Source organism: Macrobrachium rosenbergii, chromosome 27 (genome assembly GCF_040412425.1).
Source record: "Macrobrachium rosenbergii isolate ZJJX-2024 chromosome 27, ASM4041242v1, whole genome shotgun sequence".
Taxonomy (NCBI): Eukaryota; Metazoa; Arthropoda; class Malacostraca; order Decapoda; family Palaemonidae; genus Macrobrachium; species Macrobrachium rosenbergii.
Window position 1 is genome coordinate 16,346,971 of NC_089767.1, and position 15,478 is coordinate 16,362,448.

General features: G+C 40.1%; 1 protein-coding gene and 1 long non-coding RNA gene across 4 annotated transcripts in view; one reads left to right on the top strand and one right to left on the bottom strand.

Moving 5' to 3' along the window:
* Nucleotides 1-12,406, top strand: part of LOC136853436 (uncharacterized) — a 34,955-nt gene extending 22,549 nt beyond the window's left edge. Inside the window, exons 3-12 of one of the 2 annotated variants that reach the window (XR_010857455.1) lie at nucleotides 3,239-3,296; nucleotides 8,557-8,667; nucleotides 8,798-8,887; nucleotides 9,025-9,285; nucleotides 9,401-9,492; nucleotides 9,834-10,051; nucleotides 10,171-10,246; nucleotides 10,393-10,462; nucleotides 10,676-10,759; nucleotides 11,061-12,406. This is a non-coding gene — a long non-coding RNA (uncharacterized lncRNA). The remainder of the gene's footprint in view (nucleotides 1-3,238; nucleotides 3,297-8,556; nucleotides 8,668-8,797; nucleotides 8,888-9,024; nucleotides 9,286-9,400; nucleotides 9,493-9,833; nucleotides 10,052-10,170; nucleotides 10,247-10,392; nucleotides 10,463-10,675; nucleotides 10,760-11,060) is intronic. The other variant, XR_010857456.1, reaches the window with a different exon arrangement.
* Nucleotides 12,407-13,457: 1,051 nt separating this feature from the next.
* The window catches only part of LOC136853437 (probable glutamate receptor), a 69,948-nt gene continuing 67,927 nt past the window's right edge, over nucleotides 13,458-15,478 (bottom strand). For both annotated transcript variants that reach the window (XM_067129003.1, XM_067129004.1), the window contains exon 15: nucleotides 13,458-15,097. In XM_067129003.1, the coding sequence (XP_066985104.1) occupies nucleotides 15,063-15,097 (35 nt within the window). In that variant the 3' untranslated portion in view covers nucleotides 13,458-15,062. The remainder of the gene's footprint in view (nucleotides 15,098-15,478) is intronic.

Genomic DNA, 15,478 nt, shown 5'->3' on the forward strand with positions numbered 1-15,478 from the left:
ATCGCGCACTGGCTTGGCGCCAGCTTCTCCTCGTCGTAAGTAGCGCTTATCAGCGTAGGAAGACTTTCGCTTGCCCCTATTCAGTGTCAGTTGGATGATCCTATGAGCTTTTTTGAAGAAAACTCCAGCTGTCTCCAAGTCTGAGAATACGTCATTGTCCCCTATTCCGACGAGTAGGATACTGGGCAGGATTTCACCCCTTCTTCCTGCTTCGCCTTGCTGAGATACTTCCTTGACAACTTTCCAGATTTTTTCGCTCCTGCTGCCCCGATTTCTCCCACTTCGACTTTCCTCATGAGGAAACTTTCTGTAGACAATGCTCTCCCGAAGTCTGTTCTTTCCTCGTTTGCAAAGAAGGTGCTCCGAGAAGTGGAAGCCTGGTTGGCCTCTAAGAGGGAACAGAGCAAGGCCACCTTTGCTTTTCCCCCTTGTAGGCTGGTGAGGAGAATAAGTATACTTTAGTTTTACCAGACCACTGAGCTGATTAACAGCTCTCCTAGGGCTGGCCCGAAGGATTATACTTATTTTACGTGACTAAGAACCAATTGGTTACTTAGCAACGGGACCTACAAGTTGTTGTGGAATCCGAACCACATTATAGCGGGAAATGAATTTCTATCACCAGAAATAAATTCCTCAAACTCTTTATCAGCCGGCCGGGGAATCGAACTCCGGCCAAGCGAGTGCCAGTCCACAGCTCTACCGACTCAGCTACCGCTTTTAAGCCACTGGGGAAGCTCCATCTTGGAGTTTCTGCCTCCTCCCAAGGGGACTTCTCTGACCTGGTCGATGCAACTTGTCGGTCTGCTTTTTCCTCAATGAAGATCATATTCTCCTCACCTGAGTTAGACCACTTGCACAGGAATCTTTTTAAGGGTTTGGATGTTTACAGCTTCCTTGACTGGTGGACTATCAGTGCTTTAGCCAAGAAGATGGAGGATTATCCCGGCCGGGCAGAAGATTTTGCAGTGGATTGGTTGGGAGTTTTATCATGTGCCAATAAAGCTCTAAGGGATGGCTCCACAGAGCTCTCTTCCCTCGTTTCTTTATGCATTCTGAAGAAAAGGCAGTTGTGGTGCTTGTTCACACAAAAAGGGGTTTCCACTACCCAGAAGTCGGCGCTCATGTTCTCTCCTCTGGACAAATCACACCTGTTCCCTCAAGATGTAGTCAAGGAGATTTTGTTAGCTTTACAGAAGTAGTCCTCTAACGATCTTCTCGCCCAATCTGCCAAACGGCCGAGGGACTTCTCTACTGTTGCAGGAAAACCCTTTTCTCCGCTTCAACCTCAGCCCTTTTGCGGAAGAAAACAGAAGACCCAATCAAGATGAGGCCGCTGCAATTCTTTCTAAAAGCGAACTGGAGCGGGAAGACCCAGCTGGACTCCTTCGTCTCCCCCATCACGTCGGAGATCAAGCAAGATCTTCGATGGTGGTTGTGTGAAGAAAGACTTCAGGAGGGGAAGTCTCTACTTCCATTGAGCCCCAACCTAGACTTCTACTCTGACACCTCAGATCTGGGTTGGGGGGCTCTTTTCGGCAGTCAGCAAGTGTCTGGGATGTGGTCGGAAGATCTGAGAAACTCCCACGTCAATGTAAAAGAGCTGAAGGCCATTCACCTGGGTTGCCAGTCATTCATTTAAAAGTTAGCTTAATACATTACCCTTAAAAAAAGAAATAAATGGTTGACATGAAAATATAGGAGTGTATGGAGATTAGTGTACTATCTCTCTCTCTCTCTCTCTCTCTCTCTCTCTCTCTCTCTCTCTCTCTCTCTCTCTCTCTCTCTCTCTCTCTCTCTCTCTCTCTCTCTCCATTCCACCGATCTACTTTTAGAAGTCTTCTCAGCCTAAAAACTTCTTCATTCTGTATCTTTCTCTTTGTTCTGAGATGCTCTGTCTGTGTGTTTTAAAACAGCACATTTGCAGTTTGTAGATGGTACAGGTAAAATTAGATCAATTTAAAATTATCTACAATACAGTTAAAGACATACAGATATATAGTAATACGTAGGTTGCGCTAACAACTATGAGAGAGAGAGAGAGAGAGAGAGAGAGAGAGAGAGAGAGAGATGAATAACAGTTGTACTTACTTAAGAGAGTGAAATTGTTTATAAATTATTACGGACAGAGAGAGAGAGAGAGAGAGAGAGAATTGTAAGAAACCTTTGACCTGCTAATCAGCAACACTCTCCCTTCTTATCATGTTAAATCGACATGTCTGACAGCTTTACCTTCGAGTTTCGAACAAAAGATGAGGGAAAGACGTTTGTTTAAAATATCTATCACATATGAATTTTGTAATTACAGTTTTATTATTATTATTATTATTTGAAAATTAGTACTTATTATTAGGTAAAAAATTTATTTATCCTACAAAACAAATAAACATATACATGTACCATAAAAATTCTCTCATCTCAGTAAAAGAGAGAGAGAGAGAGAGAAATTATTACTTTTATTATTTAATGTTATTTAATTTACAGATAAAAGCTTGAAAACTTATAAATTACATGAAAAATTAAACAACACTTTTGCGGGGTTTCTCAGTATTCGCAAATGTTCGCATGTCTGTGAAAAACTTGTGTATGATAATTAGTTAGGTTCCAATGAAAAGTTCGCGTGTCTGTGAATTCGCGCAACTCAAATCGCATAAGTTCGGGGTATTACTGTATTAGATAAACTTTTTTGGTTTTGACGAATAGTGTGAGAAAGATAGTGAGAGCAGTAAATGGCTCTTTTCTGAAAATGATTGAGCCAACCAGGTGAATACTTGGAGGATTTAAGGCATCAGGTGGAAGTGGGAGAGTGTTACCACTGACAGATTTACCAGATTATGTAAAAATGTTGAAATGGTCTTATTAATGCTATAGCCAGGCCCCAGTTGCAATATAATAATAATAATAATATTTAATCAGGTACATACCTATTTATTGTAATTTGCTCATTGAAACTTAAAATATGCTGAAGATTGAAGTACAATAAGATGTTGTTATAGTACTTAAATATTTACTGTAGCTGTAACCCAGTAAAATTTCATTAAGATATCCTTGATAAAAGACCGCAGATGTTCAACACTAGTCTTAAGTGACCCTGCCCCATCTGTGCTTAGCTCATTAAATGGAGCCTAGTTATAGGTTGCTTTGGGCCTGGTTGTAACAAATTGTTTTTCATCTTAATAACTTGTAAGCAAAATGATCTTGATAAGTATAACTTTTAAGTTCTTCCTCATCTGCACAGATCTTAAACACCATGCGAGCTTGAGTTGGACAAGTTGAATGGACACCAATCTAATCAGGTCATTCTGCAAGTGTCTTTTATGAAAGAAGAGCAGTTAAGAGAGAGCTGCATTATTACTCATCAAATATGTTTAAAGGGATGGAATGTAGTGGTTGCTCAACAATGCTAACAGTTACTAATGGCAGATTAAGTAGAGAATTGGGCCCATTAACATAAATGGTGGGAATAGTCATACCTAGGTTTAAAGAGATTATAATCTTTCCTCCTGTGGCTATTAAAATGAGGATAGGATTAACTTTACAGTATTGTGCAAGTGTCAGTTTATCAGTGTCGTAGCTACTTATTGACCCAAAGTTGGGTAGAATTAACTCTGCTTATTGTAATTTTTAAGTAGGAACCATAGGAGTCTTGTCATATATATTTCTCACATGCATTTCATCTTGGTTTAATATTAATCAGTGTAGCTAGGAATAGTTTTATGAAATAAAACCTGTGAGGAATTAACCTTCTTGTAATATTTAATATATTCATTTGAATAAATCTTACAGATAGTTAAATTAGCTTCCATCACAGTAAGGACTGGGAGTTAAGCTTCTCGGAATTTGTTTTAGCCATTGAATTATGTAATTTTTTCTGGAGAATAAAATTCTTAATAGTTTATAGGTCTTGCGTCATTGTAATATTATGTAACCAATGGTACTTTCACTGTAGCGCTTAGGTTACATACTGCCTTTGTTTAATGTTAGACCTTGTTAATAATGGTATGTTGGGTCTGTGAATAAGTAAATCAAAAGTTCTGATTTAAGTGGTATTTAACAAGGAAATTTTTGAAATGAACCTTACCTCCCCATTGTACTGTATAGCTTTTCTTTCTGCACCAGCAGGAGTTCTACAGATTGAAACAAAAACAAGAATGCTCAGTTTTCTATGAATATCCTTCTATCCATCTACTTCCCCCATCCCCCACCAGGGGACTAATAGGTACAAACACTTGTAGCTGGCAGTCTACTTCTGTCGCCGAGTAAGGTATAAATTCAGCAGATTTGCACAGTTTTTTCTGCTAGTTTGTTCTTCTAGTTTGTTCCGACACAATGTACAAACCCTCGGTCCTTTACATTAGGGATTACTTTCAGGCGTAGGCTGGAAACGGCCGTTGAACTTCAAACAAGGTGGTTAGGCAGTTAACTACTGTCCGGGGGGCGGGAGTACTGCCTGCCCGGATGTAAACATTCCAATTTGCTTTCGGCCGTCGTAGCGCTCGGACGTTGTTCTTCGTCGCTCTCTGCCTGACAGCTATACTGTACTTCTTTTTTGGTGGGAAATTCTTTCTTTGCTTTTCATTATCATGGAGAAATCAGCTAAACCCTCCTATCCCCACTGTGTGTGTCCCGGGGTAGGGGGTAAGAAATGCAATTCATTTAGATCTCGAGTCGACGTGGACCCACACGCCCTCTGTACATCTTGCAGGGGACGTGTGTGTTCATGCGACGATCCCTGTAGTGAGTGTTGTTCGTGGTCCTCCGAGCAATGGGGCAAGTTTGAAGGGAGGAGACGTTACCGTCGTAAGCCTACCAAGGAGTCGTCCGAGGGAAATACGCCCCTGATGACTCCATTGGTGGCGAATGTGTCGGGCTCGTTTCTCCCTCCCGGCGAACTTCCCTGCTTGCTCCCTCTCCCTCGGGTGAGGACTCCCCTTCCCCTTCCTCTTACGTTTCATTGTTTGTGGAATGGCGCAGGGGAGATTTGGACCGTGACATCCTCTCTGAAGTCTCTTCCCGTTCGGAGGAGTTTTTCCTCGGGGAGTGGTAGAGGCTTCGTGTACTGACCCGACTTTTGCTTCAGGTCCCGGACTGGATAGCCAGACACTGATTCCAAGCTCATCCTGGCTACACCTGGGCCTACCTGGCTCGTCACTGGAGGGATTGGCTCCCCTGCCCCCCGCTCTAGTCACGACCCACTTGGCAATGACAGTCACCACTACATCCGTCACCATTTCGAGATTTGCCCAGATGCCGATGCCGGTGTCAGTTGCATCGCATCTGGACACCCAAGTGTCGGCGTCACCTGCGGTGCAGCATGCTGTTCCGCTGCCTCCCAGCTTCCTGGCTCCATTCATGCGTGCTGGCCCCGCCTACATGGTGACATCATCATACCCTTATGTGGCTGTCGCTGCCCCTGTTGCTGACCTTGGCCTGTCTTCGAATGCTGTTCCTTGTCTGACTTTCCAGCCCGGCCCTTCGTCTGCTTCCGTCCCCATTCCATCGACCCTGGCGCAGCCCGACTTGAATCTTCACCGCGGGAGGGGCGGCGACTGCATTCCCGGCCCCGTCCACTTTTGTTCCTGGCCGACGCGCGGCTCTCTCTACCCAGGCAAATGCTGGCTCGAGCTCTGCAGTCATTGCCCGGGATGTGCCTTCTGCTGCAGCCCCTCCTGCTGTTCCTGAGTCTGCGGCCTCGCTTTCCTGGCTTGGGGACTTGATGGCGTTCCTGAAGCAGATGGTGAAGAAGAAGAAGAGGTTTAGGAAGGTGTCATCGTCTTCATCTTCGTCATCATCGTCGTCTTCGTCTGCTGCTTCTTCCGCTTCTCCTTCCGAGGCTCCGCAGCCGAAGAAGAAGAAGTCAGCCTCTCCCCCCCCTAAGAAATCTCGCACCGAGACTTCTAAGGGTCTGCCTCCTTCCACAGGGAAGGCAGTAGGATCTCTCGTCGGCTCTTCCCGATCCTCGGATCAGGGAACCGCTGCCCCGGCCTCCAGGCCAGGGTCACTGGGAGCCAAGGGCGTGCAGACCAAGGTCGGCACTGCCCCCGCTGTGCCTAAGAAACTTTCTGCATCTAGGGCCAGCAAGTCCGTGTCGGACACTTGTTCGCGAGTTGCTTCGAGTACCCAGGTCCCCAAGGAGACCCGGGTACCCCAGTCTGATACGGGAGAAACTTCTCACCATACAGACCAGGGCGTGGGGCGAGAGAAAGAGCCGGGGCATGCAGGTGCTCCGTCTCTTCCTGCTGGCACTCCTTCAGGTGCCAAGTCAGGTTCCCGGGATAGTGCTTCAGGCCCGCGGGGCCGAACGCAAGGATAGGTAGGGAAGAAGTCCCCTACTCAACAACCCAGCCCGTTTACGACGCTTTTCAATTACGTATATTTATAAAAAAATCCGTTTCTGGTTTAACAGTATTCATCAAAAATCAGTTTCTGGTTACAATTATTAAAACACATTCCAAGGTTACAACGTTTTTTCGACGCTTTTTACGCCGCTTTGTAAGCGGAACTAGTTTTCTGAGCGTAGCTGCGCTCTGTATTTACTGTACTATAACTGCATTGGTAGTCGACCGGACAATGACCTTCCTGGGTCAATCGCGCAGGCATGCTTAACAATACCAAACAATCCTTCCCTCACTCACGTGTTTGCCCCTGCTGAGCTAGGTACACTGCCTCGTTGCTTTTCTTTAACTGCAGTTTTTTTCGTGATTTGTGCCTTCACTGTGGCTCCAAAACGGCAGAGTTCATCATCTGATGCTAGTGCATCCAAGAAGCCGAGGAAGAGCATCACCATGGAAGTCAAGTACGACGTAATTAAGCGTTCGGAGAAGGGTGAGAGTAACACCGAGATGGGGTGTGCCTTGGGCCTTAGTAGAACGACGGTTGTTACCATAGTGAAGGACAAGCAGCGTATTCTGAAACATGTGCATGAGGCTGCACCAATGAAAGCAACGGTGATTAATGTGAAGCAACGTAGCCAGAACATAGTGGAGTTGGAGAAGTTATTGTTGATCTGGCTGGAAGACAGGACCAACGACGTGTTCCATTGAGCCCGAGTGTGATTCAAGAAAAGGCTAGGGAGCTGCATGCGGCAGTGGTGAAGAAGAGTGGGGAAGGCAGTGCTTGTGAAGAATTTTCCGCCAGTAGAGGTTGGTTTAACCGCTTCAAGGCTCATGCAAATTTGCACAATGTGAAGTTGCAAGGTGAAGCTGCTAGCGCTGATAGCGTAGCAGCAGAAAGTTTCCCTAGTGGTTTGGCCGAGATAATTAGGGAAGGTGGTTACACTGCTGACCAGGTATTTAATGTAGATGAGACAGGGTTATTTTGGAAAAGAATGCCAAATCGTACTTACATTTCCAAGGAGGAGAGGTCAGCACCAGGCCAAAAAGCTGGTAAGGAGAGGCTGACTTTACTCTTTGGGGCCAATGCTAGTGGCGATTTGAAGCTTAAGCCCTTGCTAGTGTACTTGGCAGAAAATCCCAGGGCTTTTAAGGGCATTTTCAAGAGTCAACTCCCCGTCATTTGGAAGTCCAACAAGAAAGCTTGGGTTACCTTGATGGTCTTCGAGGACTGGTTCAATGACCACTTTGTGCCAGCAGTGGAAAGGTATTGTGCCTCGAAGGGTCTGCCTTTTAAGGTCCTGCTTGTCCTAGACAACATCCCTGGTCACCCGGCTAATCTCAGTAACATGCACCCTAATGTGAAGGTGGTGTATCTACCACCAAATACTACATCCCTCACACAGCCGATGGACCAGGGAGTCATTGCTAACTTCAAGGCATACTACCTGAGGAGGACAATACGCTCTGCTTAACGGGCCGTTGAAGGTAACAAGGAGTTGACTCTGAAAGAATTTTGGAAGGGCTACAACATTGCAGATGCTGTGAAGAACATCGCACGTGCTTGGGACGAAATAAAAGTGACGACTCTGAATGGGGCCTGGAAGGAACTGTGTCCACAGTTTGTGAATAGTTTTGAGGGGTTTGAGCAGGCAGATGTTGAGACTGTGACAAGGAAAATTGTTGGGCTAAGCAAGAGGCTGAAACTGGACTTGGAAGCTGAGGATGTCACCGAGCTGCTGGCATCCCATGGAGAGGAATTGTCATCGGAGGATCTCATTGAGCTGGAGAAGCAGATGATTGAGGAGGAGGAAGAGGCACCACAGCCAAAGGTCAGGGAATTAACTGTCAAGGGCTTGACAGAGGGTTTTGCTCACCTGGAGAAATGTTTGGCAGCATTTGAGGGTGAGGACCCTAACATTGCCAGGTTTGAGAGGATTTGCAGAGGGATGCTGGATCTTACTATGTTCTACAAGGAGACGCTGAAGGAGAAGCAGCTGAAGAAGAAAGTGCAGTCTTGGCTAGACTCTTTCTTCGTGAAGAAGTCTAAAGCACCACCTGCCACTCCTAGTCTAGGTAAGGAATTCTCAACTTTATTTTTGTTAACTGCTGTAATATAGTTATAAATTGTAATACAATTTATAAAAATGTTACTGCGATTTATATTTACATACTGTAGATACACAGCATAACCCAATAAATTTTATCATTTGTATCATTGCAGAAGTGACTCCTAATCCAGATTCCCCAAAACCTCTACCTGACTATGAATCAGAACCTGAGCCTGAACTTGTACCTGTAGTACCCTCCCCAGCAGTTTTTCCAGCTCCATCAGGTAAGGAATTCCTAAGTGTTTCATTTTTATAACTTTCATGCATGAAACCATTTGTACATACTGTACATACGGTAAAAATTTTATATTTACTATTGCATAACCTAATTTTTTTCATTATGTATCATTCCAGATCTCTTTGGTAGTGATGACAGTCCTGACTCCCCTGAAGAATTCCAGGGTTTTGAAGCTACGGGACCTGTCTCCTCTCCAACTTCATCAGGTAAGGAATTCTTAACTTTTTTTTTTAATGTTTTATAAATTGTTATAAATATTACAAAAAAGTGCACTGCACTACACCCACCTGTACAGTATTGCTTTAGTATGTGCTGTAACTTTACAAAACCATTATCATTCCAGATCCACATGTTATAGCCTCCTCCCGGCCCAACTCAGCTGACCTTATCCCCTCTCCAGCCCCATCAGATAAGGATTTCATGACTTTTTTTTCTTTCAAATCACTTTATAAAACTGTATAGCTTATTGCATACATACCCCTACTACAGTACATTACTGTACAGTAATTTTTATCTTTTATCATTCCACAAATGACAGGTGTCCCCTGCTCAACTCCAAATTCACCTGCACCAGTAGCACCTGCACCCATTTCATGTCCACCAGGTAAGGAATTCTTCACTTTTTAGAAATTTGTATTAGCCTACATTGATTTAAATTGTGCTATTATACTTATACAGTACTACTGTTTACAGTATCATTTTTATCTTTTTCATTCCAGACTCCCAAGCACCTGCAGATGCCACACCATAGCCCCCCTGTTCTCATCTACCATATGCCCATCCCAGTAAGCAAGCCAACCACTAGAATATGGTAAGAACACTTTCTATTTTATAAATTGTTATACATTTTATAAAATAGTGTAATACTTATGAAATGCACAGAAGTACTTTATTCTAATCTTTATCATGTACATTATCATTCCAGACTGACATGCACCTTTAACCTGACCTCTACTATGTACATTATCATTCCAGACTGACATGCACATTTAACCTGACCTCTACTATAACTGTACATAACCTTCCTCATGTAGCCTACATCTTTCAAATCACTAAAATTATGGAATTCTTAACTGTTTTTAATGTTATAAATTGTTATATGTACAGTACATTTGATAAATATAAACTAACAGCTTTATTTTAATATTCCAGACTGCCCAGCACCTTTACTAGAGCTCCCTCATCCTAGCCTCCATCTTCTAAAAAAAGTTAAGTATATCTTAGTTTTACCAGACCACTGAGCTGATTAACAGCTCTCCTAGGGCTGGCCTGAAGGATTAGACTTATTTTACGTGGCTAAGAACCAATTGGTTACTTAGCAACGGGACCTACAGCTTATTGTGGAATCCGAACCACATTAGTGAAATTAGGTAAGGAATTATTTTTTTTATTTTGTACTGTTGAACATAGGTTTGTGAAATACCCGAACTGATACAGAACAGTGTAACATATACAGTACTCTGCAGTAATTTTATCCTTATTATTGCAGGCTCCCCACACATACAATCTCCATCTCCCCCAACCTAGCCTGCAGTTGTAACAGCTTTGACAATCACTGAAATTAGGCAAGGAATTCCTAACTTTTTATAATTTTTATACATTTATTCTACTGTAAAATACTGACTGTACTGTATTTATACAGTACTTTGTTGCATGCAGGACTACTGTACAGTATTATATGTACACTAATACTAAATTTTTTACATTCCAGAATCCCCTGAATCATGAGGTCACACCAACATTTTTCCAGGGTTAAGAAGCACAGGGTTTCCAAAATAAAAGTAAGGAATTCACTTTTTTTTAATTTTTTATACATTCTTTGGTATAAATCACAGTACTGTACACCTGTGTTACTGTATAACAAAATGTATTTTACTCTTGTACAGTATATGTACAGCACTCTATACTTTACTGCATACAGGATTTTTCAATTACTGTACAGTGCGCTACTACATACTGCACTTTGTACTAAATTGTAAATTTTTACATTCCAGAACCACCAGTTTTTGGATACACACCACATCAAAATGTAGGTAAAACATCAAGAAACAACATGCAGTATACCAAAAGGATTAAAAGTAAGGCTTTCATAACTTTTGTTTCAAATTTTTATACATTTTTCTGGTGTCATATGCCATCGTTCCAGTTTACGACGATTTTCGGTTTGCGATGCGGCGCAAGAACAGAACCACCGTCGTAAACCGGGGACTGCCTGTATATATATATTATAGATATATACTGTAGATATATTGATATATATAATATATATATGTAATTTTCAAATTAATTTTTCATAAGCCAAATTTCGTTTTCCTACGATGTTGAATGAACTCCTCCCAGAACTCATCTGCCGATGTAGCTGCCATGTTTCTCTTTCAGCCTCTAGTTGAAACTGAAGTAAATCTTGAGATCACGCCATAGACATGGAGGTTTCGGGCCACCTGGACTGAAGCAGAAGCCACAAACCGGCAGGTTGCCAGCTGGTCGGAGAGCCCGACAGACCCCGCCCACTTATGGTTGGAGGAGAACACCATACACAGTGAGGTTTACTTCCGGTTCAGAAGACCAGATCCGGTGATTGTAACGTCTATGGGGCCCTTTAGATGTTTTCATACATAGAGAAGCATTTCAATACAAAATCAGTATTTATAGGAAATCAACCAGCAGCTTAACTTTTGTCCATTTTTACTCAGGCCATCACCTTAATATCAAAAAACTAATTTTTCTTCCATGTTTTTACAAACTTTGTGTATTGTCAGTCCCCAGTATTTAAATCAAGAAATTGAATACATAAGGAAAATAGGGTCAGATTTATGTTATCCTTCACATACACTAGATATTTGTTATAATAAAGCCCACAAGAATTTTTATGGTGAAAGTAACATGGAGAAAGAAACCCCTAAGAAAATTCTTAGCTTGCCTTATTTTAGTGGTTCTGAAAACATAAAATTATTGTTAAAATCTTTTAATGTCAACCTTGTTTTTCCTATAACAACACACTAAAAGGAATGTCAATAAAAAATATCCCTAAAGAAAACAACAACATAATAAATAAAATTCCATGTTTGGAATGCCCCTCTTTTTATATTTGCCAATCTAGCAAAGATTTAGATGTACGTGTTAAGCAACATAAGTATTCGGTCAAAACTGGACAAACATCCAATGCTATATTCATTCATTTAAGTGAAAACTCTCACAGGATTAACTGGACTGAAAGTTCAGTGATTGCCAGATCAAAAGATTTCTCTTCAAGAAATCTTTTGGAATCTGCTATTATACAGCTTACTTCCAGCTGTAATTTTAACTTTAGCCCTGGCATGTATTATTTGGACCCCTGTATTAGAAAAATGTTCAAGAATGACCAAAAATCACTGACTTAATTACAAATTAGTTACCTTATATATATTTTCTATGTATTCGTATGTTTAATATAATTTATCTGTAAAATGTTCATCTTTCAAAAATTGTTATTGTTTACAAAAGAAAGAGAATTACTGAGTTGTACTTTTATAACATTTTTTGGTGGTCAGTCACCTCCTTGTATAACCTTTTAATTGTCCTGTCCTTGGTTCTGAACAGTTGATCCTAATCCTTTGCAAAACCTTTTAAATATTTAACCATGTTTTGGCAGTTCTATTAATTCTTCAATTGTGTTGGAATCTATGTACATATTTTTTCTTTTGTAATCCCCATCTGTCTCACAGCACTCCATTGTTTCTCCTTCACGTTCCATATATATATATATATATATATATATATATATATATATATATATATATATATATATATATATATATATATTATATTATCATCATATTCCATATATATATATATATATTATTTATTTCATCATGTTCCATATATATATATATATATATATATATATATATATATATATATATATATATATATATATATATATATATATATATATATATATATATATATATATATATATATATATACATATATATCCATATATATATATATATATATATATATATATATATATATATATATATATATATATATATTCATCATGTTCCATATATATATATAATATATATATATATATTGTCAGGTTCAGTCGTTTCTTGACGGGAACGATGTTGTTAAGGTAGTGTCCTTGTTTCTCCTTCCCTTCAGTGTTTTTGTCAGATTGGCGAGTTTTTGTCTGTCACGGTGTGAGTGACAGCGGCAGTCAGGTTTTGGGTGGCAGACAGATTGGTTCTTGGCGACACTCAGCCAAGAAAGCAGCAGCAGCATGTTTTGATAGAGCAGCGGGAAGTCACTTTGTTTGGTAGCAGGGGTTATGGACCTGTTTACCTCGGCGGGAGGATGTTTGGTAGCAGGGGTTATGGACCTGTTTACCTCGGCGGGAGGATGAGGTCCTCTACGTGTGTGATTTGACTTTTGGAGTGGCAGCGAGAGGAGAGGATATTGCGACGGTAAAAGACTGTCTCGACGAGTCGGCAAGTTCATCTGTGCTGAGGATCTGTTTTGACAGCTAATTGCTGTGTTCGATGAATCACAGATTACATCTTATGTTTATCCTGGTTGGCGGTAAAGGACTACCTCGACAATTCTTCGAAATTCGTCTGTTTTTGTTTTGTGCTGCTTTGGTGATGTCACCGTTATTGTTTGCTGTCTATCTTTGAGTTTATTTCATTTAACATGTTATGATTGTATATTTTATTAATATTTAATGTTGCAGAGCAAGTGTATGGCTCTGAAAGTTTGCTGTTGGCATTTATATATTGAATTTGTGTTCACTGATTTTTTTTTTATGGCTGCCGTTAAGCATTTATTTTCATTTGTAAATGTTTATTTTTCTGTCTGACTACTGTAAATTATTTAATGATTCATTTATTTGAGTTTAATTGTGATAGTGTTAATGATTTAATTGTGATAGTGTTAATGATTGTTGTCTTTTTGCCACCTAAAACCTGTACTCAGTAGTAAATATGTAAATTTTATGTAATAAATTAGACTTAAGGTATTTTTGGCATTTATTTTGCACCCTCCTCTGGCTTGTCCCCGGTCCCCCCCAGCCATTCCAGTCCCATATGAGTAATTTTGTGTAATGGAACATGCAGAACCAAAAGTGGTTCATAACAATATATATATAAAGGGTAAATCTGAATTGGTGTCAACGTTTTGTTTGGTTACGTAAATAGATTTTTTTATTTGATAATGTCTCTCCGTTGATCAGAGCCATGTATTTTTTCTTATTTGTCAGATAAACACTTTTTTTTTTTTTATCTCAATGTATGTGTGCCGTCAAGTTGTAAGCTGTTAAACGAAACAGTATAATGGAAGAGAAATTAGACTAAGTCATGGCTAGAGTTTCAGTATTATTGTGTTCAAGAGGAAGATTGGACTGATTTAGAGAAAATTTTTTCTTGAAAGTAGAGTGGTTTAGGTAGTAGGGTGAAGGCTGAGGGTTTCAATTGATATCCTTAGAGCCCCTCGTATGCAGGTCCTCATTTAATCTAACTAGCAGGACTGTTTTGAAAACTGTCATTGAAGCAAAAATTGAAATCTCCCGAGGGAAATTAATCTATCAATTCCGTTGTACTCGAACTGCAGAGTCAGGGAAAACTTATAATACTACTTTGCATATCCTTTGATGTGACGCAGAATAAAACCAAAAGCATAGCAGTTGAGTTTTTAGGGACAGAAAACAGGCTGATATGAAAATAAGAATAATTGTGGTTGGGTGGATAAGGACATGGAATCAGGGTACATGAAGCCCTTGGCGTGTTGTTAAAGCCATTGCCAACGAGTGAAATGATTTAATTAAATTCTTAGAGGAGTAAAATGTTTATGAGCAAATGTGGAGAATTCATTCTGATGTCACTTGTATGAGTATTGTGTAGACTGCAGTGCTGAACATAAACAAGAAATAGATGCGCACGATATGAAAGTGGAACACATAACACGCTAGACCGAAGGACCTGGGCTAGACCTAAAGAACGTTTTTCGTGTCATGCACTCTCGACATTTCACTGTACTTTTGCTACCCATCATCAGCATTTGGAAATATGATGTAAAATTTTTTGTAGTTAAATTTTAACCTTCTTTACTTAGCATTGTGAGGAAAATTGCAGACAAAAAACAAAACCCTTTTTCTTCCTGAACATTTGTCTTTTATACAAAACAGTCCCATTGAACATTCGATTCGACTACTTTTATGTCAACACCTCTCATAACAATCATTTCCAAAATTAGAAAGAAGAAATAAGAGAAAATATGATCCAGATATGTTAATCAACACAGGGTAAAACCATTAATTTCAGTTTTACCGTAGACTCAAAATCCCTCGACAGACATAACCGGTTGAATCCAAGGGTTGCCGTATCCAGCGATGTATCATTATTCTTATATCGGCGAGCTGCTTTTCGTGGGTTCATCATCTAAAAGGCAAAACAATGTTTCACTCTTTATAAACAAGTACTCTAATGAATATCATAAATTACGTATCAGGCAACAGACAGGAGGCAATAGGTTAGGTGATACTGAGCCTTAGCTACAATCAGTTTGATCCACAATGATAAACACACACTCATATATATACAGTATATATATATATATATATATATATATATATATATATATATATATATATATATATATATATATATATATATATATATATATATATATATATATATATTAACACTAAACCATTCCCTTAACAAGAGGAAGCTTCAGAGAGAAACAACACAACATAGCGGTTAATGCTGAATTGAACAATGCATACTAACACCTTTCTTTATTACTGCTTCTTTGACTAT